At 37.7% G+C, this 27630-nt stretch overlaps 1 protein-coding gene across 5 annotated transcripts in view; it reads left to right on the top strand.

The window, feature by feature from the left end:
• The window catches only part of DYNC1I2 (dynein cytoplasmic 1 intermediate chain 2), a 52887-nt gene extending 26142 nt beyond the window's left edge, over positions 1-26745 (top strand). For 3 of the 5 annotated variants that reach the window (XM_036319316.1, XM_036319317.1, XM_036319314.1), the window contains 12 exons: positions 188-303; positions 8152-8247; positions 8461-8623; positions 8731-8830; positions 9605-9730; positions 10616-10762; positions 11122-11235; positions 11544-11677; positions 13225-13369; positions 21769-21909; positions 23736-23861; positions 26414-26745. In XM_036319316.1, the coding sequence (XP_036175209.1) occupies positions 188-303; positions 8152-8247; positions 8461-8623; positions 8731-8830; positions 9605-9730; positions 10616-10762; positions 11122-11235; positions 11544-11677; positions 13225-13369; positions 21769-21909; positions 23736-23861; positions 26414-26527 (1522 nt within the window). In that variant the 3' untranslated portion in view covers positions 26528-26745. The remainder of the gene's footprint in view (positions 1-187; positions 304-8151; positions 8248-8460; positions 8624-8730; positions 8831-9604; positions 9731-10615; positions 10763-11121; positions 11236-11543; positions 11678-13224; positions 13370-21768; positions 21910-23735; positions 23862-26413) is intronic. The other 2 variants (XM_036319318.1, XM_036319315.1) reach the window with 1 other exon arrangement.
• Positions 26746-27630: the final 885 nt, after the last annotated feature.

Genomic DNA, 27630 nt, shown 5'->3' with positions numbered 1-27630 from the left:
CCTTCTAATTCTTTTGTTAAGATAAAGCCAATTCATTGTTCATCTAGAATTTCTTGAATAAAACACGGATTTAAATTACAATGTTGGATACACAATGTTTGATTCCTACTTTTCTAAAATAACATGGCTTGATGTAGTTAAATGTATCATTTATTGTATTTTAAAATATTGTGTTCACTTTATTTAGACGAGGACCTATTAAACTTGGAATGGCTAAAATTACACAAGTTGACTTTCCTCCTCGAGAAATCGTGACATATACAAAGGAAACGCAGACTCCAGTTATGGCTCAACCCAAAGAAGGTGAATATCCTTAATTATGATTGTCATTAATTCCCCCCCTTATTTTTTAATAAGTGGATTTTTTTCCCCCATGCTTTTTTGTTTTTATTTTTTGGCATATTTTCTTAGAGGGAAACATCATAAAACTAATGCATTATGTATTTGTTTTTTAGAGTTTTAAAACTTTTTCTTTTAAAAGTTAATAAAGTATAAGCTGTATATATGGGTAATTAGCATCTTTCAACTATTATATTAGCTGTTCATGTGTAAGTTCTTCAGACTTCATGTTTAAATTGATTATTGAAAATTTTTTTGTTTTTAAAAAAATATTTTTATTGATTTCAGAGAAGAAGGGAGGAGAGAGAGATAGAAACATCAGTGATGAGAGAGAATCATTGATTGGCTGCCTCCTGCATGCCCCCCACTGGGGATCGAGCCAGCAACCCTGGCATGTGCCCTTGACTGGAATCGAACCCGAGACCCTTCAGTCCGCAGGCTGATGTTCAGTCCACTGAGCCAAACCGGCTAGGGCTGATTATTGAAAGTTTCAACAGCAAAGAGAGACTACTACATATCAGGTATAGTGTGAGGCACTTTACATTACCTCTAATTTTCTCACCAAAACCCTTAGAGTTAAGTATTGGTTCTATTTGTTCATGAAGAAACTTAAGCTGAAAGAGATAATTTATCAAGGGTCACATAGCCAGTAGCTCAGATTCTATCAAGTCTGACTGATTTCCAAGATGTGTTTTCTCTCTTATGCTGCCACTGTAGCAGCATGTTCATGCTTTTATGATAGTTAATCTATGGTAAGAAATTCAATTAATATTACCATCCAGTATACACATAAATACACATGATTAACTGAAGTTTTATGAAATAGCACCTTCCCTTCTCTATTTCATTTTTTTATTATTTTATTTATTTATTTTAATCCTCACCTGAGGATATTTTTCCATTGATTTTTAGAGAGAGTGGAAGAGAGAGGGAAAGACAGAGAGAAATATCAATGTGAGAGAAACACATTGATTGGTTGCCTCCTGCACCAGCCCCAACCAGGGCCTGAGCCAGGGAGGAGCTTGCAACCGAGGTACATGCTCTTGACGGTAATTGAACCCGTAACTCTTTGGTCCGCAGGCCGACACTCTATCCACTGAGCCAATACAGCTAGGGCTCTATTTCATTTTTTAAAATGTTGAACATTATGTACTAAATTTATTGGTTTAGACCCATAGTTTGAAAAATACTTCATTAAAAGATGGCATGGTTTAGTTAGCTTATTTATTAGTGATTGCATCAGGATAATATTTTATAGTGATTATCCCATATAATAAAAGGCTAATATGCAAATCAACCGAACAGCAGAACGACCAGTCACTATGACGCACACTGACCACCTGGGGACAGACACAACGCAGGAGTGTCCCACAGGGGGAGTGCCACTCAGCCAGAAGCCCTGAGCCGGACTCACGGCTGGCAAGCACAGTGGCAGTAGCGGGAGCTTCTCTCGCCTCTGTGGCAGTCAGACATCCCCCAGGGGCTCTCAGACTGCGAGAGGGTGCAGGCCGGGCTGAGGGACTCCTAAGTGCATGAATTTTCGTGCATCGGTCCTCTAGTCTAATAATAATAAACAGCTTTGATCTTTCATTGAGTTAAATATAATATTTCTTATCTTCACTGAAAGAAGGTATAAGTGACAAGATGGGTGAACTGAGCCCAGTTTTAAAATCATAACTGATGCAGACATACCTGTAAATTTTCACTGTGAGAACTAGACTTAGATACAAATTTTACAAAGGTCCATATTTATTCATTTGCAACCTAATAAGTACTCATTGATTCTGCAAGTTTAAGAGTGTATGCTATAATTAAAGGCACTAGATTATCCTTTTTTTGTTGTTTTGTTTTTTAGTTTCAGGTTAAGATATGTAAATGAAGGAGGGTGAGAAATATTTCCCAATACCACGGGGCCATCTTTAGCCTTTGGCACTGTTTATAAAAATGAGATCATTTTCTTTCTATATTGTTACAATTATTTTCATGTCAAAGTTTATTACATTAAGTTTCTTTTCCCAGTTTGTGGAAGTTTCTAGAAAGAGGGGAAAGAAAAAAACCCTGAAATTAAGGTTTTTATAATGAAAATATTTTATGCTTAACTGTACTTGTGCTTATCCATTGCTTTAATACAGTAGTTCTCAAACTTAGCCTGGCTGGTTCCCATTGAAGAATTATGTAACAAATTCCAAAACTCACCATGAGACAGAATTACAGGACTCACAATTTGAGTGTAACAGATAGTAAATTAAACTTGGATAGGCTGTGTAATCAGTGCAGAAGTAATTTGAGTTAACCAAATTGAAGATAAAAATTGGTCTTAGATTTAACTCTTACCTTTCTCCCATTTTTTTAAATGGCTGAATCTCTTCTTTTAAAAAGCAATAGTTTTTATTTTGCCTTGTTTTTTTCTCCCTTACTAGCCATCTTCTTGCTTTCAAGTTTACTCTGTAAGTTGGTGATACAGTTTCTGAACTGATGTTCTTTGCTGTCTTACAGCACCTACTGTGAATGAAATTGACTAGGAACATGCGACCTTAGTCAATTTTATTCTCGGCAGGTAAAAAGCTTCTCATGGCAGGAGCATGGTGCCCACAGATACACTCCTGGAAAAGTTACTTTCTGCCTTTACCTTTTTAAAGTTTATAACTCTTTTTGAAAATGGCATTATTTTTTCTTATTCACCTCTCAACATGGATTTTTTTTTGTCACTGTTTTTAGAAACAGATTTTTAAAGAGGAAGGTACCTAAAGGTTATCTAATCTAATCATCTTGTTTACACCTGAGGAAACTGAGGGGTAGGGAAGTTAATTGATGAGCTTGTGGTCTCATTGTGAGAGAATATCCAGGCTACAACCAGAAGCTGCGTTTTGATTTTCAGTGAAGTGTTATACCATTCTACTTTTTTATCTGTGTGTATTTTGCAATTACTTTTGGTATTGGTTTGGTCTCCAGATATTTTTATTCTGGTACATGTTGATTAGTATTTATAATGTTTGGAAAAGTATTATATGTAAAGAGCTTTTAATTTTTTATTGCATGATCTTAACATCTGGAATCCACACTTCCCAAGTAGACTAAATTTGTGGGCCTCTGGTTAATATTACCTTTGTCAAAAATGGATTTTTTAAAAATTCTGGAGTAAATAACACATTTAATAAATTATTTTTAACCCTCAGAATCAGTAAGGACATAAACATAATTAAAAATTGAAGAATTTGTTTTTCATATTGATTGAAAGACTTTAATCAGCATGTCTGAAATTATGGTGTCAGAAAAATGTAATATTTATGAGAGCCCAGCTCACAGAATCTATGGAAATGATGCCAATAGTCTCTAAATAAAATCTGAATTTTATATTAAAAAGACCATTAGAGCCCTGGCTTGGTGGCTTAGTTGGTTGGAGCGTCATCTGTATACCAAAAGGTTGCAGGTTCAGTTTCCAGTCAGGTTACAGGTTTAATCCCAGGTCAGGGCATGTACGGAAGGCAACCAATTGATGTTTCTCACATAGATGTCTTTCTGTCTCTCTGTCTCTCTTCCTCTTTTCCCCTCTCTCTCTAAATCAGTAATAACATACCCTTGGTTGAGGATTAAAAAAAAAAAAGACCAGTGACTTTGCATCTTACTCTATATGTTTAAAAAAATAAAAGGAATGGATTCCCTTGATACATTCATGAAGCTTTGTCGCAATATAAGTTCTCTTAATAATGATCTTAAAGAATAAGGTATAAGAAGATGAAATTATGGATAAATGGGTTGAAGTGAAGTGATTCAAAATGATGTTGATCCAGAAAAGGAAGGATTATTTTGAAAATATTAAAGGAAAATTATTCATATCTGTATTTGTAAATTAATAATTGTAGCATTTTCTTCTACTATTCTCACTTTCTGAAAGATGTTCATAAAATTATAAGATGTTCATTAATGTATATTTTATATGCAAATAATTTCCTGGTTTTTAGAACTCAGTGGCAATTTCCTTCATACCACGAATAATCCGACTGCTTTTTAAATTAGGTATTCGTCATTGGATATTAAACTGTCTTAAAATAGGGGACACCAGCATAATGAAAACAACAAATTTATTTCCTAAACAACATTAATATACTAATGATGGGATTTGTTTTTCACTTCCTATTGCAAATTAATCTTTGTAAGTGATAGATAAAAGAGTATCAGTATTTAGTGAGGACTTTTTAGGACCTATGCATATTATCTATTTAAATGAGTTGTAATATTTTAAGTATACTTTTTGGCTTAGTCTTATTTAGATGTCTCTTCAATGTAATATGACATACAGATGCTAAACTTGCTCTGAAGACTCCCTTCAGTTTAACAAAAGCCACCCATTTCACAGATGATTTAACTTTGATTAACCTATTCCTTTGTAACAGATTATTCCGACAACTGGAATTTCATTCTTTGGTGTTATTTCTAGGTGCAGCTTAATTTACAGAACAGCTTTTCTTTCCATCTCAGCAAAATACATCACAATTTTGATGTTAACTCAAAGTAAAAATTCAATGGTTCATTAAACCTAGTCTTAGCATTCATTGACAAGAGATTTGTCATTTTAAAAGTAACTGCTACTTTTATGCATTCTTTACTGCTCAGTTTATAACCTTAGATTCCCTGTCAGAGAAAGCATGGAGTTAACCACTTAGCATATTTCAATGAATATTCATCAATAAATTGATGTGACATGGCAGTCCCATTTTTCAGTCTTCCTGCTCTGTTGAAGTCTTTCAGTTTTAAATATATTAAAGCTTATCATGTAATAGGGACTGGCTTAAATCTTTAGAATTGTAATATTTTGGTCATGCTAATAGTCCTTTAGTAGCTATTGTATTAGTTTTTAATAAGAGAAATATCTTTGTTTCAGAGGAACATTCCCTAGTTGGATGTTACTGATGTTAGGTGTTTTTGCCAGTTGTTTGGTATACATAGGTAATTGTTAAAGATCTGCTTTATAATGAAAATATTATGTTTTGCATTTTATAAGAATAGCAGATCATTTATTTTTATGTTCCTTCAAATTCATTTAGCTTAATCATTTTTATGAAATATGGGTTTAAATACCTATCATAATTTTTAAATCAGTTTTTAATCCACGTGGAAAGGAAGCTATGCATGTTCATTCTAAAATGAAATCCTGAAAAACATGTATTTAAATAGTTAATAATTATTATTCAACTACATCTAAAATAACCTCTGTAGGCAAATAGGCATGGTAGATGCCATATTGTAGGCAGATATAGATCACTGCCTAACATCATCTACATTTTAAAAGGAAAAGAGTGTCTATAAACAAGATCTTTTCTTTTAAATATGTAGATTATGAGGTCACTTAGCACTAAAGTACTGACCATATGCATTATGACAGGAATTTGACACCTGTCATTGGAAATGGTACTTAGAAGCCGTATAATGCAACAAAGTTGAGGGAGGAGAATACGATGTGGGCAGGAGGCTGTAATTTATAATTCACAGTGCTCAAGAGTGACCTGTCCAGGGTGATTCAAAATCCCTATCTTTGATTTTAGGGTTTACATTCAGTGAACGCTACTAATGAGATTGATTAGGATAATTGATAGTATTAGCAGAAAATGGATATATATATATATATATATATATATATATATATATATATATTCCCAGATTAAATTTTTAATTAAAGTAAATATCCTATTATTCTAAAAGTTAACTTTTAAGTTAAATGTAAATTATTTTATTACATTACACTTGCAGGTGACTTTATAGTAAAATTTCGTTCTAATGTTTGAGCAGTATAGAATTGTTACCAGCTATACTGTTTTCAGATTAATAATCCATTGTATATGAGAATTCATCTAAAAAGGAGTACTGTCTTTCTGTTTCTCTGTGTGATTATATTGTTCCAAAAAAGCTTTCATTTTTTAAGTAGCACAAAAGCTGTAATTGGCATGCTTTGTAAGGAAGTGTCAATGTGCAAGAGAGTGGCGATCACTAAGAATTCTTTTACGTGTTCTTTCCCCTTTGCACTACCGCCTCCTCAGTGGGGTCACTGAGATCACTAGCTTTTCTTGAAATGGCCATTTTCACTGGCAGGTGCATTATACCCTGTATTTTCAGATTGTTTTTCCATTCTGAATGTTTGGCAGGTTGATTGCTCTGGCTGCATTGACGGAGAAAGGGCTGACAAATGCGGTTGGGCTGGCTGAAAAGACAGTGATTACTGTTTTCCTTTGTGGCTGATTGAGGCCCTTGAAAGGAAAAATTTTAACCTTCACCATTTGGTTCAAAAGTATGAGCATATATTGAAATCATTCGTGCCATTTATCCTAGTTCTGTAAACTTGTCAGAACGTAAAAATCGCTCTATTTCAAGTAATGTAGGATTGGCATACGTCATTATCATTTTGATTAAGTTGGAGGTTGTATCATTGTGTGCATTATACAGTGTCGTTTAAAGCTTTCTTCCCTACAGCTACAGTTATATTTTTATTGCCTATACTATAGAGTTAGAAAGATTTTCATAGCTCTCCAAACCTAACACTATGTGTGTGGTTTGGCAGCTGGTGTGGCCTACAGGCTGCATTTTGTTTGCAGGGCAAAGGCTTATCTGTAGGCCTCCTGGGGTGCGGGTAATTGGATGGGCTTGCCATTGGGGAGAGACAGGATTGGAAGCAGTCAAGCGGAAGAATGTTATGCCATCCCATTGCCACCTTGTAGCAGAAAGACACAATCCTAGCAATGCCATCTGGTTGTTGCTATCTAGTCAGCTGGCTTGGCTGTGGGACCATGACTTGGCAGCTGGTTCCCATCCTTGACCATTCTTTTGTGTCCGTCGTATATATGTGTGTTTTAGATAATTTCAAACATGGGTCAGGGAAAGGACTGTAACTAACAAGGAAAGTTCCCTTATTGAATAGGCTCTCATTACTTGAGATGCACTGTGCTGTAGATGCCTGCTGCTATTCCCCCATAGACAAATGACACATCTGTTTCCGCAATAAAAAAAAAAAAAGCATTTTTCCATAAAAACCCATCTCAGTATGTAGTGAAAGAGTAGGCAGAGCTGTATGTTCTATAACATTTTAAAATAAGTGATTTTAAGTTATTTCCTGGTTTGGGAATATAAGAGTAGATTTAGTAATAAAAAGTCTTCTAAACATTATATATTATCTCAATATATATTTTTATTCAAGAAAACGTTAAGTGCTTATTGCCACATTATATAACGGTAGTAATGAGACTTGCATTTAAAATGACAGAATAGAAAATGTGGTCTCATAGCTATTATCTTTAAAACCTGCCTCTCAAATAGCAACCTGAGAGTTAATGTAAGCCGTCTTTATGCCATATGAAGACCCATTAGACGCTGATGGTTTCAGATCACAAGTAAGCAGCCAGCTCTGTAGGCTATTTTCGACATTTGATTTTCTTCATTCTACAGCATTAATGTGTCAGCATGCTACATAAAACTACATAGGAGTTGCATGTTGTTCTGTCTGGAATGATAAACCTTGCAAGCTTTTAGAAATTTCCCTGAGGAATTCATCCTAGTTGCTTACATATTTTATTTCAGTTTCTGTAGCTACAGAATTTGGAATGACTGTTGATAAGATGCTACATAGGTATGTATAAAAACCAAGAGGTTCTACATAATTCTTTCTTCAAAATTATGTTGCCAAAATTCATATTATTTGTACTTATTCTGTCTTATCAGTGATTTGCTTTTGCTTTTATGTAAAGAGTTGTGATACCTTCTGCCTGTGACCTCAAAAATTAGCAGTTATTTTCATAAAAATAATTCTTGTTCTGTTTTTTTCAGATGAAGAAGAAGAAGATGATGTAGTGACTCCTAAACCACCTATTGAACCTGAAGAAGAGAAAATTTTAAAGAAAGATGAGGAAAATGATAATAAAGGTATCTTAAAGAATTTAACCTTAAAAAATGTTGTTGATTCCTATTAAGATTTCCTTTATTGTTTATGTATGAAAGTAGAATAAAATGCTCTAAATTAAAGAGGCGAATCTGGTTGTAAAAGAATGTGTGGCATTCATTGATCCAAACTGTAATAGTGAGTTGACCTGATTTGACTCACATAAGTCAGACTTCAGAAAAACATTTGTTTTCCAGCTCCCCCTCATGAGCTGACTGAAGAAGAAAAGCAACAAATCTTGCACACTGAAGAGTTTTTAAGTTTCTTTGACCATTCCACAAGAATTGTAGAAAGAGCTCTTTCTGAGCAGATTAACATCTTCTTTGACTACAGTGGCAGAGATTTGGAAGACAAAGAAGGGTAATGTTTAATTGCTAAAATTATGGCTTCAGCAATGTTAAATTACATTAAGATTAAGAGTAAGAAGTTATAACACCACCTTTTTCTGGATTTGGTCTTTTCTATAGAGAGATTCAAGCAGGTGCAAAACTGTCATTAAATCGACAATTTTTTGACGAACGGTGGTCAAAGCATCGGGTTGTTAGTTGTTTGGATTGGTCATCTCAGGTAAATTATAAAACTGGTTGCTAATAATTCATTTTTTTTTCCTCCTTTATTTTTATTCTTTTAAAATTTTTTTTTACTTTTATTGAATTTATTGGGGTGACATTGGTTAATAAAATTGTATGGGTTTCAGGTGTACAGTTCTATAATACATTAACTGTATATTGCTTGTGTGTTCATCACCCAAAGTCAAGTCTCCTTCTATCACTGTTTATCCTCCTTCACCCTTTTCTACCTCTCCCCACCCCCTTTCCTTCTGGTAATCACCATAGTGTTGTCTGTATCTGTGAGTTGTGGTTTTTTGTTTTGTTTTTGCTTAAATTACTTCACCTTTTATTTTAATAACGGAAATTTTGTGTAATTAAATCAGTATATATCATTTAAAATAATAATAGATGATAGATCTAATGTTTTCTTATTCATTTTGTCTTATGTAAACTGTGGAAGAAATTATTGGAAACATTACTTATATTTAAAACTCAAGATTTTATTTATGCCAAAACCCAGTTTCAATTGCTCACCAAATCCTTTGGATAAAATTGTAATACACATATTAATGAAGTTAATTAAAGCATTTTAAATAACTATATTAAAACATTTTAAATAACTAATTTAAGGTAATGTTACATTCCAGTAAGCAAACTCTAGAGATACCTCTTTTTTTATGAAGTATTAGGTATTTGTATTTCAGAATAACTTGATAGAGACAATGAGTAACTAAGAATGTAAAAACAGTTCTTATCATAGCATTTTTTTCTACTTGGTTTTTGTGAGCAGTATCCAGAGTTACTCGTGGCTTCCTATAATAACAATGAAGATGCTCCTCATGAGCCGGATGGTGTGGCCCTTGTATGGAATATGAAATACAAAAAAACTACCCCAGAATATGTATTTCACTGCCAGGTAAGATGGTCTTTTAACAGCTTTCCCAAGTTTAAGAATTCATTAATGCATTTAGACAAGTGCCTTTTTTCTTTTCTTGTCAACATAATGATTTTATTGGGTTGGCATTTTCTAAACCACCCATATTTGCAAACAGATGTTAACAGAAAACTGAAGACTTCTCAATTCAACATGATCTGCCTTTTTGTAGCATTTCTGACATCCCTTATAATGTTTAATCACACCTAAAGTTCTTTGCAGTTGTGATTTTCTGTTATTGTGATTGATTGTATAAAAGAAATATTTTCTAAAATGTCTTTTCTACAGGGTGTTTCTTAGGAACTTATTTGCTGAATATACAATTAGACTATTGGCCCACTGAATTACTTATACAAGGCCTGAGGAGTTGGAACTAGATCGTTTTAAGTAGAAACATATGTGTGAAGTAGGAAACAGATGCAGAGTTTTAAAGAGGATTTAGTAGGTTAGAATTTGCAAGCCTTTTTTGGTTACATAAGTTATAATCTTTTAATAATATTATAATTCTGAAAAAAGCACTTAACTGAATCAAAGCTAGCATATACTCTGTTGTCAGATTATTGTTAGAGGTTAATGCAAAGCCAGTTACCTTTTGACTTAATACTATAATTGAATAAAATAATATTTTCCTTTCTTTAGAAGTTACTTAAATATATTTATGTAAGTAATCATTACATTAGACTTTTAAGCAAAAACTATTCAAAAATAAATTTTTATATTCTGGAACAAAGTAAAAATTTTAAAATGAATTTATTTACTTGTTTTTATAACCTCTAATACCTTATAATGAAGGGGAAAATGCTTTTTTATAACTTGTCAAGCTTCTAACATTTGAACTTTAAATATAAAAATCTTACTGATTTGCAGTCAGCTGTGATGTCTGCTACATTTGCAAAATTTCATCCAAATCTGGTTGTTGGCGGTACGTATTCAGGCCAAATTGTGCTGTGGGATAACCGTAGCAATAAAAGAACTCCAGTGCAAAGAACTCCACTGTCAGCTGCTGCACACACAGTAAGTAAAGAGGTTATTTCCATTAGACTTCTGTGCTCCTTCACCATTAAATACTTAGTAGTGCCCATCAGAGTAGCTTCAGAATGTGTTTCCTTTGATGTGTGAATTCCTTATCATTTAGCAGCCAAGAACAAAGGCCTTTTTTCTGTTTTTCTGGAAATTTGTTTTATTAGAAACCCATTTCTCTTCTGAGACATCCTTTTGTTAATCAACAGAATAGCGTCAAACTTCACATTAAAAATGCCCTGAAGATATGAGACAGTTTTGATATGAAAGAGAATATCTATGATTATGCAGTAAAAATTGTTTCACTTTCTTGGTGAAATAATTCCAGAAAACCTTAATATCTCTTTCTTCAGCATCCTGTATATTGTGTAAATGTCGTTGGAACACAAAATGCTCATAATCTGATTAGCATCTCTACTGATGGAAAAATTTGTTCATGGAGTTTGGACATGCTTTCCCATCCACAGGTAGGTTTATTTTGGAAAACTCTGAAATTTTGAGGCAAATGTTATTTTTTAAATCTATAAACCCCAGCTTATGTTTTTCATAAATGTTTTATAATGGTATTATGGTAACAGTTTATAAATCTAAACATGTGTTAAATATAGTTTATTGTATATATCTTATTTTCAAACCTGCTTCACTTACTCAAAGGCAATTTATATAAGAAGTATAATAAAAGAATTGTTTACAAACCAATTAAAAATATAAATTTTTCTTAAAAAAATAAAAATTGCAAGTTTACAAAATAATTTCCTTAATTTTTTCTATCCAGGACAGCATGGAATTGGTTCATAAACAGTCAAAGGCAGTAGCTGTGACATCAATGTCCTTCCCTGTTGGAGATGTCAACAACTTTGTTGTTGGGAGTGAAGAAGGTTCTGTGTACACAGCATGCCGCCATGGCAGGTACATCTAAACTGGAATTTACAATTATTTAAAATTTTTCCCTGAATAATCTCATTGAAACAAATTGCCCCTTGTTTAAGTAGAAATCTATCCTAGAGTCACTCATTTTTTGTGACAAATTATTTGAGGTCAGGTGTATAAAATTAAAACAATTTTTAAAAAATCAAAGGTTATTTTGGATCATGATGTATTCTGGATGTTGAAAGTTGTGGTGTAGTTTTGTATGTGTGCACAGGCTTACAGAAGTTAGTGGTGGAAAATAACATTCAGCAATTGCAAATGTATTATACACATGCCACATAGCGACCTTTAAAGTTGTAAATAAGACTTTCAGCCATTTTCTCATTTTATGTGGACTTTGAGCTTTTAGTTCAGTCCTCCTGATAATTGTAGAGTAATGTCACGTACACATTTTAAATTGACTAGTATTTCTCCTGCTGTTCAATATGTTTTGAAATTGTCTAGCTGTACCTTATCAATTGCTTCCTTGAAAAAAATTGAATGTCCAGTTTTCATCTCAAATACAGATCACCTTCACTTCAAAGCTTTTGATTTAAAAGTAGTCCAGATTTTCTCTCTTACATGTAGTATCCCTTTATCTCTATTCCACCACTTCAGACATTGAACTTTTGAGTTCTGTTTTCAACATCATGTTTATGGTTCAAATATGTACTTACTAGGGGCCCAGTGCACAGATTCATGCACCTTGAAAGGAACTGTGGGCCATGAGGCTGCGGTGGGCACAGGGGCAGGTCTCGGCCCATCCTCCACGCCCCCACCTGACCCCTCCCGCTGTGGCCTCCCGTCTCCTGTCTGCCGGCAGCCCCGCCCCCACCGCCACTCCCATGTGCTGACGTTGCGGAGAGATTGGGGCAGAGCGATCGGGGCCAGCACCAGCAGCGGGTGTGAGCAGCGGCTGCTGTCCCTGATGGCCCCTCAGGAGCAGGGGGAGGTGGAGAAGCCCTTAGGGGCAATCAGGGCTGGCAGCCGCCACTTGCACCTGCTGACAGCGCTAAGCGACTGGGACCTGCGCCGGGCGCCGGCAGCAGGTGCAAGTGGGGCCAGTGCCGGCAGCAGGTGCGAATGCCGGGTGGGACCGTGGCGCACAGGAGCAAAGAATTTTCAGTAGCCACCAGAGGCTCACCCCGATGACAGCAACTGGCACCCCACCTTGGTCCACGCCCCCTGCTCACCTGCTCCATCATCCCGCCATGGCCAACACCCGCCATGTTTCACGCTCTGCGACCTGTTGCCGACGCCTGCCATGTTCCACACACACCCCCTGGTGGTCAGCGCACATCATAGCAACTGGTTCAGTTGTTCTGCCGTTTGGTCTATTTGCATATTAGCCTTTTATTATATAGGATTGCTTTAGTAGTGTTACCAAATAGAGTAATACTCAATTTCAGTTATTCTGATAGGTTATGAGCACAGAGTTAAGTGTGTTGAAATTATGTCAAAGTCTGATAAATAAACTGTAAAATAATGTTTTTGTAAGTTGGCTATCTTACCGAGATTTCCCTAATATTATCACTTTGATGAAACAGCAAAGCTGGAATCAGTGAGATGTTTGAGGGACATCAAGGACCAATCACTGGCATCCATTGTCATGCAGCTGTTGGAGCAGTAGACTTCTCACATCTTTTTGTCACTTCATCATTTGACTGGACAGTAAAGCTTTGGACAACTAAGGTATCTAAAAACAGATGTCTGCTCATTTGCTTAGGTTTCTAACACAAGGTGGTGCTCTAGTACTACATAGGAAAGATGGAAAGTTTTCTAATAGCTTAGCATGATTAACTGATAGATCAAACTTGATAAGAAGTTAGACAGAACATAAGTGAGCTACTAGAGGTTGTAGTTTTCATAAAAGTGTGCTGACAAATATGGTCATCCCACACACAAACACCAGTCTTCCAACTACTTCAGGCTTTTTGAGCACAGAACTGTCTGCCCCGAACTGAGTTGGAGAAAAAGCCCCTGAGTATCTTGCATAGCACCTCACATAGCTGTCATGCAGCACTAAAGTCAGACATTTTTTTTTTTTTTTTGGAGAGTTTTTAGAGGTTTGTTCAGACTACAGTGGCTTATAGAACTGATGGAAAAATGGAGAAAAGACAGATAATAACTAATGTACAATAAGTCCTATTTGATAAAGCTACACATAATAAGTTTGAGTCATTAAGAAAGTATGGCCCTAGCTGATTTGGCTCAGTGGATAGAGCATCAGTCTACGGACTGAAGGGTCCCAGGTTCAATCCCAGGCAAAGGCACATGCCCAGGTTGTGGGCTCGATCCCCAGTGGGGGATGTGCAGGAGGCAGCCTATCAATTCTCTCTCATCTTTGATGTTTCTATTTCTCTCTCCCTCTCCCTTCCTCTCTGAAATCAATAAAAATATATATTTTTTAAAAAAAGGAAGTATGGTATGCCCTGGCTGGGTAGGTCAATTGGTTAGAGCACTGTCCCATTACACCAAGGTTATAAGTTCAAAACCCGGTCAGGAACATATACACGAAGCAGCCATTGAATGCATAAATAAGTGGAACAAGAAATCGATGTTTCTCTCTCTCTGTCTCTCACCCTTCCTCTCTCTAAAATCAATAAATTCTAAAAGAAATTTTAAAAAAGAAAGTATTGTATAAAGTTATAGATGGACTAGGGGCCCAGTGCACGAAATTCGTGCACTGGGTGTGTGTGTGTGTGTGGAGGGGGGGGGGAGTGTCCCTCAGCCCAGCCTGCCCCCTCTCACATACTGGGAGCCCTCAGGCGTTGACCCCCATCACCCTCCAATCGCAGGATCGGCCCCTTGCCCAGGCCTGACGCCTCTGACAGAGGCGTCAGGCCTGGGCAGGGGACCCTCATTTCCCCCCATCACTGGTTCTGCCCCCAGCCCAGGCCTGATGCCTCTGGCCCAGGCATCAGGCCTGGGCAGGGGACCCCCAGACCCCTTCGATTGCTGGCTCTGCCCCTTGCCCAGGCCTGATGCCTCAGCCAGAGGCGTAGACCCCCATCACCCTCCGATCGCCTGATCGGCCCCTTGCCCAGGCCTGACGCCTCCGCCAGAGGTGTCAGGCTTGGACAGGGGACCCCCATCTCCCCCCGATCACTGGCTCTGGCCCCCGGCTAGGCCTGAGGCCTCTGGCCCAGGAATCATGCCTGGACAGGGGACCCCCATCTCCCTCTGATCGCTTGCTCCACCCCCCGCCCAAGCCTGATGCCTCTAGCCCAGGCATCAGGCCTGGGCAGGGTACTCCCAGCTCCCCGCGATCCCCCGCTCTGCCCCTGCCCAGGCCTAACGCCTCTGGCCGAAGCATTAGGCCTGGGCAGGGGACCCCCAGCTCCCCACGGTTGCAGGCTCCGCCCCTTCCCAGGCCTAACGCCTCTGGCCTAGGCGTCCGGCCCGGGCAGCGGGGACCCACAGCTGCAGCGGCCCCGCGATCGTGGGCTCCGCTTTAGGCCCAGGCAAGGGACCCCTAGCTCCCGGGACTGCCAGCTTCCACCGTGCCCAGCTCCCATCGCTGGCTCCACCCCTACTTCCTGCTATCACTGGCCAGGGCGGCAAAGGCGCCTGATTCTCCGATCATGGCTGGGGAGCAGGGCAAAGGCGGCCCTGGGACCGCCTTTGCCCTGCCCCCCACCTCTTAGCTCCCCCCTGGGTTTCCGATCACTGTCAGTGGCAGGGGGCTTCTTCCTGCTTTCCCTTTCGCCTCCCTGCATTGTGCCTACATATGCAAATTAACCGCCATCTTTGTTGGCAGTTAACTGCCATCTTAGTTGGCAGTTAATTTGCATATAGCCCTGATTAGCCAATGAAAAGGGTAGCGCCGTATGCCAATTACCATTTTTCTCTTTTATTAGTGTAGATATGTATTTTTGTTTTCCAAAATAAGTAATTTAAATAGTTATTTTCTGTTTTTAATAAGTTTCAGTTATTCAAAACCCCCACTTAAGTAATGAAGTACTTCCTGATTCTCCAGCAATTCCAGATAAATGTGACAATGCCCTACCTCACTGAAAGTCTCAAGGCAAAGTCAGGTCAGGAATGTTACTTCCTGTGATAGGCCTTGTAATTTCATTTGAGCTGTTTTAAAATTAAAGTGCCTTGACTTTGCTCTCTAGCTTTTCTGCACTATTACATTGTTGCTTGCAAAGTCGTATATTCAGAATATCAGATTCTATTTAAATTAAGTTTTAAGCTACATTTTTCATGTTTCCATCTGCCTTATCCTAAATATTGACCTTTTGAATAATTCATCATGAGACAAAGTTTAGAGACCTTATTCTGTTCTTCAATATTTTGAAAAAACCTAGTAGTCTTAAGAGATGTTTTTTTGCTATTACAGTTATCAAATACTGGCTTCAGAAATCTAGTTCAAGTTAACTCACTGTTCACTATTATCTTTTCTTGATGCTTTCTTTCAGTCTAATATGAAGTGAGTTAGAAGACTTCGCCTCTAAAACCTTGCCTTTTAAAATTAAGCATTTTCCAGTTTGGCATTAGCAGGTAGAAAAATAGCACTTACCTTAAACCTAATGAAGGAAACAGAAAAATGCTTAACATAGTGTGTAGCATGTAGTAGGCACTAACAATGTTCAGTTCCTCCTTTTCCCTTCATAGGTATTAGAACCTGAATGCATTTAGTCAATGGTCTGTTTTCTTTCTTGTATTGTTCTTGACTTCCTTCTTTTAATTAGATTTACATCATGGAAAAGAGAAGGAAGACTCCTCCAAAGAAATGTGTAAACTAGCTAGTAACACCAAAGGAAGAGGCAGAATTGGAAAGATGAAGCCACTGCTTCTCTATAGGCTGCAGGCAGCAGTGTAAGTGGCTAGAACTTGGCTGTGCTCTCACCTTAGTAGTCCTGTGTATAGCACAGGAGACATTACATCTCTTAGGTTTTCTGGCTAGCGTCCTTTTAGTAATTGAAAAGAATTTATCTATTTGTAGATTTATTGTTATTTTGAATATCTCAGGGCTTCAGTTTGCTAGCCTTCTGTTAGCTTTAAATTTGAGGCTTTCATCCTTACATATATTGCTAACAGGACTGAAAAATGAAGGGGCCGTCTTGCCTAAACAAGAACAGAACTTATATCTGTGGAAGGAGACTAACTGATGCTTGCTTTTGTTATATTATTGGTTGATTGGTGGTTGATATCTTCTCATTCTTGTATTTTGTTGTATTTTAACATAGAACTGTCTCTGAATAAGAATGACAGGCAGGCCTATCTCTTTCTGGGCTAGGTATTGCTTTCTTCCCTGAGCTTCGTATAGAACACTCTTATTCATTCAATTGTGATATATGCCTCTTCCCTCTTCCCCACATATACATACCTCTCAAAAGTTAGTGGCCAAAGAATGGGCCACTGTATGTAGAACGGTGTTTTTATCCATGCCCAAGGGCCTTCAAAAACTTCATCAGAATTACTTTTTATTCGAATTGTTCTTCACACAAACAGTTTTGTATGAAGGATGAAACAACAATAACAATGTGCTGGGTAAATAGTTTTTATTTGCCAGTATCATGGCTCCCAGTGTCATTGCTCTGATCTTAGATTTTTTATTTTATTTTATTTTTTTAATATATATTTTATTGATTTTTTTACAGAGAGGAAGGGAGAGGGATAGAGAGTTAGAAATATCGATGAGAGAGAAACATCGACCAGCTGCCTCCTGCACCACCACCACTCCCCCCCCCCCCCCCCCCCCCCCCGTACTGGGGATATGCCCGCAACCAAGGTACATGCCCTTGACCGGAATCGAACCTGGAACCTCTCAGTCCGCAGGCCGACACTGTATCCACTGAGCCAAACCAGTTAGGGCTGATCTTAGATTTATACTTTAAGGTTAATTGTGTTGCTGGTATTTATTTCTATCCTGTCAAACAACTTGATAGAGCCTCTGTGCTCTTTAACATAATGGTGATGAATAACAGGCAGGTAAGGCTTTTAAATACTCTTTTTAAAAACATTCTCTCGTGCCGAAACCGGTTTGGCTCAGTGGATGGAGCGTCAGCCTGGGGACTGAAGGGTCCCAGGTTCGATTCCGGTCAGGGGCATGTGCCTTGGTTGCGGGCACATGCCCGGTGGGAGATGTGCAGGAGGCAGCTGATCAATGTTTCTCTCTCTCATCGATGTTTCTGACTCTCTATCTCTCTCCCTTCTTCTCTGTAAAAAATCAATAAAATATATATAAAAAAAAATAAAAAATAAAAAATAATAAAAACATTCTCTCAATTCCATTTTAAACTCTTTAAACCAGTATCTTTACATTCATGAATTTAACATACTTTTAAAGTGTTTTTCTTCTCTATCTCTGTGCTCTGTAAACTGGAAGAATGCACCATTAGATATCACTGTATCTGTGTACTTTTTAAGATCTGGCTGTGCCCCAGTAGCAAAACAAGAGTCCTTTTTTTCCCCTTTCTGTAAATCCTCTAAAAAAATCCCTAGAAATCTCAATTTGGCACTGCCTCAACTTTAATTTAAAGTAATCTACTTCTGTAGTCAGCTTCTAAATTTATTTGGTGGATATGGTTACCTTTTCAAAATACCAAATTTGAAATTTCACAATAAAAAGCACTTTGCCAGCCTTGAAAATGGTAGGAAGAATATGTGAGAAGTAAAAGCTTCTTGAAAGTAACCTGAAGATTTGTTCCATTACATTTAACCATACTTTTTACAGATGACTCTTAAACTATAAAAATTATTTATTTGGGGGACAAAGTGTTTTAATGGATACACGGTATTTTCTAGTCTCAGAGCAATATCTATCAAACCATATTTACTCTAAAGTGACAAAATTAAGATTGTTAATGTGATAATTTCTTAGAATTGGTAGTTTTCAGACTTTTGTAATCCTTACACACCCTAAAATTTTGTTACAGTCTCTGATGTCTTAAATCCCCTCCTTATTTTAACAGTTTCCCTATTTAATGCTCAGAGAATACAAGCATTAAAGCAGGGTCAAAGATATTTTACTGACTCTTGGAATAGCAACTGTGCACATTAGACAAGTTAAAATGAAAAAATGCTTTGAGATTGGGGTGTTTCATGAGGAAGCCTACTGACCATTGGGACCGAGTGGCAGCATTGACCATAGTAACTTGCTGCTGACTGGTGTCCAGCCTGTCCTTCACATATTTAGAAATTAAATTTTGTCCATCTTCTAGAGTTGATTAGCTAGGGAGTGCTGACTGGAACTGACAGGCTCCTAAGACACGGATACATTGGAGAAGGTCAATTTATTAATTTACAATGAGAAATAACTGTCAAAAAGCCCTGATACTCATGCTGGCCTGACCAGCTCATTGTTTCCCTGTAGACAACCCACATGGGAAGCCAAATTATAATCAGAAGATTGCTTAGTGAGCAAGCAATTGGAACAAAGGAAGTTTTCTAATTTGAATGTTTAATGGCATCAAGCAATGATAGCATGATTCATTCATCTTCCTGTAGAGACAGTCTTGCCCTGGGTGGTAATTCTCACAGTTCATGGATTGAGACTCTCTCCTAGATAGACAGTGCTTATATTGGATACTGTCTGTATTTTGTTGTAAGACTCTGCTTCTTTGTATTTCTTTTGTTTTTAATAGACACATTTCTTCTCAAAAAGGTCCTGTTGGCAGGTTATAAGGAATGTATTTCTGACGTGGATATCGTTTCTTTTTGTTTGTTTTTTGTTAATCCTCACCTGAGGATATTTTCCCATTGATTTTTAGGGAGAGTGGAAGAGAGAGGGAAGGGCAGAGACAGACATTGATGTAAAAGAAACACATTGATTAGTTGCCTCCTGCACGCGCCCTGACCAGGGCCTAGGTCGGGGAGAAGCCTGCAACCAAGGTACATGCCCTTGACCGGAATCGAACCCGGGACCCTTTGGTCCACAGGCCGACACTCTATCCCCTGAGTTAAACCGTCTAGGGTGGTATCATTTCTTTTTAAAGAGGATCTGTTTATTCCTGTTCTGATCCAAGTGAAACTGTATTTCCCAGGTCTTTTGAGAGCACCTCACTGTTCATGTATTTACTATAGGGACTCTTTTGGTTATTAATGTAGATCTACCCAGTTACCCCGAAAAATACAGAATTACTCTGTTTATTCCCTAGGGATGCTGGAACAAATAACCACAAACTAGGTGGCTTTAAAATAACAGAAATTTATTCTCTCACAGTTCTGTAGGCGAAAAGTCCAAAATCAAGGTGTTGACAAGGTTGGTTACTTTGGGAGGCACTGAGGGAGAATCTGGTTGCCAGCAAGCTGTGTTTCCATTTCTCTTAAGTATGGACCTAGGAGAAGAATTTCGGGTCATATGTCACTCTAATTAGCATTTCCAGGACTGGCCAAACTGTTTTTCAAAGCAGCTACACCAATTTACATTTCCACCAGCAGTGTCTGAGAGTTCCAATTTCTCACATCCTCCACCAATACTTGTTATTATCTGTCCTATATAGCCATCCTAGTGGTATGAAATGATATCTCATTGTCGTTTAATTTCCATCCCTCTAATGGATAATGATGTTGAGCATATTTTCAAGTGGTTGGTTGCTGTTTGTAGATCTTTGGAGAAATCTAGTCAAATCCTTTGCCCAATTGTTAATTGGGTTATTTGCCTTTTAATGAGTTGTAAGAGTTCTAATACTTATCAGATATATGATTTTCAAATATTTTCTCACATTGTATACATTATCTTTTCACTTTCTTGAGGGTTTTTTTTGAAGCATAAGAGTATTTAGTTTTGATGTAGCCCAGTTTATCCACTTTTTCTTTTGTCGTTTGTGCTTTTCGCTTCTTATCTAAGAAACTATTGCAGAATCCAAGGTCACAATGATTTACTCCTGTGCTTTTTCTTAAGAGATTTATAGTTTTACTTCTTATATTTAGATATGTGGTACATTTTAAGTTAATTTCCATGTGAGGAAGGAGGCAGTCCAACTTCATTGTTTTGCATATGCATATTCAGTTGCCCCAGTTTCATCTGTTGAAAAGACTTCTTTTCCCATTTGTTATGACACCCTTATTGAAGATCTGTCATGATAACTTTGTATGGGATTTGACTAAGATACCTTTTTGTTGCTTATTGTCTACTAGTGAAATGAGTTTTCTTTTAAGAGGGAGGAAATGGGAAGAGATAGCTTTTCTAGGTGTATTGTCTAGGTGAAAGCTCTCCTGTGTTTCTTGCAAAGCAGATATGTCTTTACCTATCTCTCTGAGATATGCCTTTTTTATATTTCTTTACCTATCTCTCTCTTGATCTGAGATATGCCTTCTATATATTTCTTCACCCGTCTAAGTGAGATATGCCTTTTCTGTTCCTCTTCACCACCTGTATCTGCACCTTCTCTTTCCTTTGCCCTCCTGTGCTGCATTCCACAACTTGGACACTGCTCCCAGAAGTTTCTCTTTGGTGAGACTCGGTCTTTAAAGGACTCTGGTTTGTTAGAGATTGGGGTGTTAGAGAGTTTATAAGGCTCCGACTGCACCATTAGACTTTACTTATATCACATGGAGTCTGTATGCATTTATTTATAAATGCAATTGTGTCAAAATCCCTCACAGTTTCTGCTGCTGTTCTCAGACTGACCCCCATGCTGGCCACTAAGTATCTGTTATTGACTATGAGGCTCTGTTTTCTGGCTATCAGAAGCCCGCGTGCCTTCCCACATGCCCTCCCTCACAGATGCTCATACTGTGCAGGTCTTGTATTTGTCAGAGGTTTGTTTTTACCTGCTTACATCCTGATCTTGTAGATGTCTGTGAATCTTTGATTTTGCTATACTTTATCTGGGTTTATGGAGAGATTTAGAGGACATTCAAAAAATACAGTGCGATTGCTATCCTCTTCCTAGAATCCTCTCATTAACAAATGTTTTTAAAGTACCTTCTATTCCTTTTTTTAAACAGTATGGTTAACTATAAGTTAAAAAAAAATGCAATCCAATAGTTGATTCTTAGTTCCATAACTCCAGATACGGTATAGTAAAACAAATTATGGGAACTTTTTCTAGACTGAGTTAAATATCATAAAATGTTATACGTGTTGAATGTATGTCATATTTTGACTGCGCTAAGCATCAACTTTTCCCTTTCAGAATAACAAGCCTTTATACTCATTCGAAGATAATTCAGACTATGTTTATGATGTTATGTGGTCACCTACCCACCCAGCCCTGTTTGCATGTGTGGATGGCATGGGGAGGCTGGATTTGTGGAATCTCAATAATGATACGGAGGTAAGTGGGAAAATAAAAATTGCACTGAAAAATAGAAAATTGGAGAGTTATTGAATAATTTGTGAAGTTCTTTTTATCCCAAGGAATGTAAAAGGGCTCTGTGAGTGTAGCATCATCACAAAGAAACCAAATAAGCTTTGTAATCCTAATGATGAACAGCATGCTGTGCGGAACTGAAGGGAGAAACACTGTTGTGAAGAGCACAGGGGCATTTCCTTGTACTTCTGAAAAGCACTATGGTGCCTCTCATGTCCTGGCAAAGTCTCATTCATAAGGCAGAGGGAATATTTTTCATTCATAGGCTAGAAAGCAGAGAGCCTCAGACTCTTAAAATATGTTAACCTTAATCCTAACTTTCTAGATTCTCTCTTAGCCTTGATAAAGTTGTATATCACCCACACACATTAGTCTTAGCCTGACTTATTTGAATGAAGGAAAAATATATTTTGATGACTTGTTCCATGAAAACATTCTTACTGTTACTATAAAATAAATACAAAAACCATCAAATTTCCTAATTGCTATACTAAAATCACTGGTTGGCAGTGAAATTTCACTGCAGCTATTATTTGTTGTTAGCTGTGTATATTTTTACCAGCTTAGAGAGGCTTAATGACATTCTTAGAATTCTATATTGGTTTGTGGTGTAAGAAGTAATGCTAGCAGTTCTGTCAGTAACATGTAAGGAGAAAGTCTCTTGATTGCTTTCCCACATCCCACTCATTCGCACGTCTCCTTATATTTCTAGTGGTATCAGTCCAATCCCTTGAAGTAAAATACTTGGTTATACAGGGCAAGGAGGTGATATATTGGACATATAAAAAATTTAACACTATGCTAACTGCTAGTTTAGTACTTAGAGGAGGAACATTTAAATACTGCTAGGAAATGATATATAAATGGATGATTGGACTTGATTATTCGTTGCTGATTACTAGAATGCTACCAATTTTATTTTCTGAATTTGGGTTTTGGTGTTAGAGATTTGTGGTTACAATTAAATTTTGATCTCTCCTATACTCAAATTGAAAGAATATATCTTAATTATAATTTTTCTATGTAACAGCATGCTAGAGATTAAATTTATAATTTGGGGATGACTGGTAGCAATTAGAAGTATTATTTTGAGTCATATTTCAAATTTTTTAAAAATTGGATTGTGCTCTGGTCTGAGTCAAACATTGAATGTTTGCTGTCCATGTGGCAAGTAAATCTCTTTTTCTTCAGCATTTGAGAGACACCGTCAGATTGCAGGGGGCTGGCACCATTGTGTTGGTGCGTCATTCTCCCTGCTCCAGACAGTTCATGGAACCAGGGGCTTTAGAAAACTATACTGTACCTTCAGTATGGACTGTTTCCAAGAGTTCTGGTCAAATCACAAGTTCCAGCTGACAGAGATGCAAGCTTCAAAAGTAATTCCTGTCCTCTAAAATTGAACCATAATCTGTTTATGAGGGCTTTTGAAATGTTTCTTTAAAATGGGGTTTTGGCCATCTGTTGTCAAACAGCTAGACTTCTTAAGGAAGTTAAAACAACAGAGAATGCTTTATTATAGAGAAGATCTTTCAGCATGATGTATCCAGTCATGTGAGAATTTCTTATATAAAGACTTAAGTTAATTTTCACAAACCATTTTCAAGGATTAACTATAATGTCATGCATAATGCATCACTGAACAAGAAGAAAGTTGGGAAAATTCTTTATCTGTTTTCATCTTTGTCTTTAAAAATGTAGCCAGATTGGAAGAAAGAAGAATTACTATTTTACATGTTTATAGAAATCTTGATGAAATGTTTAACACTGCACTATATTTTAAATGCCTTTAGGTGCCAACTGCCAGTATTTCTGTGGAGGGTAATCCTGCTCTTAATCGTGTAAGATGGACCCATTCTGGAAGAGAGATTGCCGTGGGTGATTCTGAAGGACAGATTGTTATATATGATGTGGGAGAGGTATGGGGCTCACTGCCTATAATTTTGACACATCTGTTTAGCTTTCACAATATAGTAGTAACTCTATCTTCGTGGTTAAAACTAGTCTTTGAGGTTCATGAATTATATAAACTATATGGTTGTAAAGATAGTACTTATTTTCCACCATGGGAAGGCTCTTGAGATTAACTTTCTTTCTAAACTGGATGTCCTGTGTCCCCATGCAACAGATTTTGAGGGTAATATCATATGTTGGAAGTACCTTGCTTCTTGAAGCATGCATTGCTGGAAGCTAGAAATTCTTTAGGCATAAAAAGAAATTTGGAGTTATAGTTGGACTTTCAAGCTTTACGGAATTGATATTGAGATAAGATTTTCTTTTTCTGTATTCATATATTTGTTTGGACCAGGTAGTGAAAATCAAAGTAATATTTTTTCAGAGTTTTCTGATGACATTGTGAAAAGTGATCTTGGCTCTTGAGCCTTGTTGCAGAATCATTATTATTGAATCCAACAGGATGAGTTGCAGTTCTCTCATTGGTGCTAGGTTGGCTGTACACAATCCCAGGAGTGATATCCTTTTTTCCAGGCCTGACTAATGCCTTAGTCACTCCTTCTTTACTGTGCCTTATGGCTCAGTAAAGGCCTTGGACACCCCAAGGCCTCTAGCAGTTGGATCTGAAGAGTAGATTGAATCATTTAGAACAGCCAATTGAACTATCTGCACAAATGGAATTATTCTGTATCAGCACTGTCCAATATGGTAGCCACAAGCCATATATGACTATTGAACACTTAAAATGTGACTAGGACAATTGAAGAACTAAATTTTAGATTTAATTTAATTTTAAGTACATTAATGTAAGTAGTCAGATGTGGCGGGTAGGTACCATATTGAATTGGATATCACTGTCCAACCTAATCTAATTTTATAAGCAGGCACATCCATTTGCTACAATGAATGGTTTGTGTCCTAATATGGCAATGTCATATTCCTCTAATATAATAACAATTATCAAAAAATTTTGCTATTGAGAGGTGGGGAAGGGAGGGGGAGGGCAGCTAGGAGGAAGAGCGCCGCAGCCTAGGCGGCAGGAGTCGGAGCAAGGGGGGGACGGTTTCAAAAAATAATTAAAAATCGAGGAAATATCCTAGAAAAGCCCTTTTGGCGTGAAAACCCCAAAGAGGATCCAGGCTTCCCAAAACGGAGGTTTCGGGTGCCGGAAAGGTCCGTTTCTCGATCCCTGGGGCTTTGGATCCCAAAGGGGAAACTTGGAGGGGTGAGAGCCGCGGCGGGAGTGTCCGGTTGCGGCCCACAAGGGCAGAAACTGGGGGACGTGGTGAGGAGCTGGGGGAACGAGAGGCCCCCGGAGCCGCCGGAGAGGCACGGGGACTCCGATCTCCTCTTTAGGGGTGCCCCCATATCCCCCCTGCACACACCTCCTCCCCGCTTCCCACCCCACCCAAATCTCCGCACCGAGGAAACTGGAAAACCAAACTGAGATGCCAAGACATCCGTGTAGACTCGACTCAATCTCCAACCCCCGCTGTCTACATCTCCAGCCCTGGGACAGTAAGACTTGACGCCCAATGGTGACCTCAAGCCCAAAGAAGCACCTAACCCAGATCACCAAGAAGGTTGCCTCTGTTTCTCTGTCCTGAGATAGGAAAGTAGACTCCAGTTTTTGAGAGATTTCTCTGTAACAAGAATTGAAACATAAAGGATGTTTTTCAAATTAATATTCAGCTCATAAATATGGACTTTGGAAAAAAAAAAAAAATTTTGCTATTGAACTGCTTCAGTGAGAAAAAAGCATCACAAGCCTCTTTTTCCGTTTTGCTCTTGGTACATCACTAAGTGGGGAGAAGTAGTGTACCTTCTGATGCAGGGATTAAGATATCAAGAAAGGTTATCTTGTGCTCCAAACAAAAAAAAAATACTTATAAGAAACCAGTTCTTTTAAATATATTTTATTGAGTTTTACAGAGAGGAAGGGAGAGGGATAGAGAGTTAGAAACATCAATGAGAGAGAAACATTGATCAGCTGCCTCTTGCACACCCCTTACTGGGGATGTGCCCGCAACCAAGGTACATGCCCTTGACCGGAATCGAACCTGGGACCCTTCAGTCCACAGGACGACGCTCTATCCGCTGAGCCAAACCGGTTAGTTAGGGCAAAACCAGTTCTTTTAAACTATGCTTCAAAAACTAGCTCATACTAGGAATAAAGTATGAAGTAAATAAGTAAAACTTTTTAAGATTTTCCTCCCCAGCAGTAAAAGTCATAAGATAGTACATAGGAGTTATAGTTATAGAGCATCATTGTTATTTTCTCTCACACTGATGGTGATAATAGCAAAATCATTTCTGAGGCTGTTAGAACACATTTCACAAGCACTGTCTTTTGTTTCAGAATGTGTAAATCATTGTTATAGTCACTGTAATTATGGAAAGGCTATTCAGGTCAACTATTACTTTTTAATGGAAAAGTTATTTGAAAACAAATTGAATAATAGTGAGTAGACCCATCTTTTATTTCAATATGCATAAAACATTGTCTTTCTTTTAACAGCAGATTGCTGTCCCCCGAAATGATGAATGGGCACGGTTTGGCCGAACACTGGCAGAAATTAATGCAAACCGGGCTGATGCGGAAGAGGAAGCCGCTACCAGAATACCTGCTTAGCCCCTAAAAAGAGGATAGCTAGCCTCAGTGGGTTTGGAGATGACTCTAAGTAGATCCTAAGACTGTTTGCATGCTTCTGTCTAAATGATAATTAAAAGGAAATTTCGTGGATTAGACCTTGGATTTAATGCAGCTAGCAAATCTTACAGTGTCCCTTTTTATATAATATGCATCTTGTTTTGGATATGTGTCATTTTTAATACAGCTGACTAACTTTGCTGAATGCAGCCTTTTTAAATTCTTATACACCAGGTGTATATTTGGTATTAGTTATTCTTTTGAGTTCTTTTCAATTTATAACACTGTATACATTTATTTCTAAAGCACAGATTAAATAAGTTCTGCATATTTTTAAATAATCATAATGCCCTGTTATACTGATAATGTTCTCATAATATGTAGAAACATTTATCTTAGCCATAGCATGCATACATCTATCAAGTTATATTCTGATATTCTTTTTCTTCTTTATAATTCATGTGATAGTTATATATAAATAAAAAAATATGGTTTAACTTTTCAAATTTTCATTTTGATTTACTGCTGCAATTTTAATTTTTCCTTCTCTTTTATAAAGTGTGGGTGTTTTTTTTTTTTTAATATCTTTAAGTTCCTGTTGTATGCAGCCACTTCAAATGTAAAACTTTTTGCCTTAACTATACCATACAGTGTACTGTAGAACTCCCAATTCATTATGAACTGATCTTCTATATATAAAAGGCTAATATGCTAAGTGTCCAACTGGCTTCTATGATGCGCACTGACCACCAGGGGGCAGACGCTCAATGCAGGAGCTGCCGGGATGTGCACAGAGAAATGGCACCGTGGAACTGGTGCCCACAAAGCAACACTCAGCTTCCCTCAAGTGGAACACAGGCCCTGCCACCACCCCAGAGTGACAGCTCACCAAATTGCAGCCGACGCTGTCTAGACCCCATGGTGCAAAATGTGGCCCACAGCCCAGCCCAGAACGGTCGCTGTGGGCACCGGGTAATGACATCACGGAGTAACGCCCGGCTTCCTCTCCCTAGCGACTAGCCTCATTGCAGTTTCTTTAGTCCAGGAGCATGACTTGCTTTATAGCCAAGTGCAAACATTTCACA

The sequence above is a fragment of the Myotis myotis genome, unplaced genomic scaffold (genome assembly GCF_014108235.1).
Source record: "Myotis myotis isolate mMyoMyo1 unplaced genomic scaffold, mMyoMyo1.p scaffold_m19_p_8, whole genome shotgun sequence".
NCBI lineage: Eukaryota > Metazoa > Chordata > Mammalia > Chiroptera > Vespertilionidae > Myotis > Myotis myotis.
The sequence above is the reverse complement of the archived record's forward strand: the minus strand, read 5'-3'. Positions and strand labels throughout refer to the sequence as shown.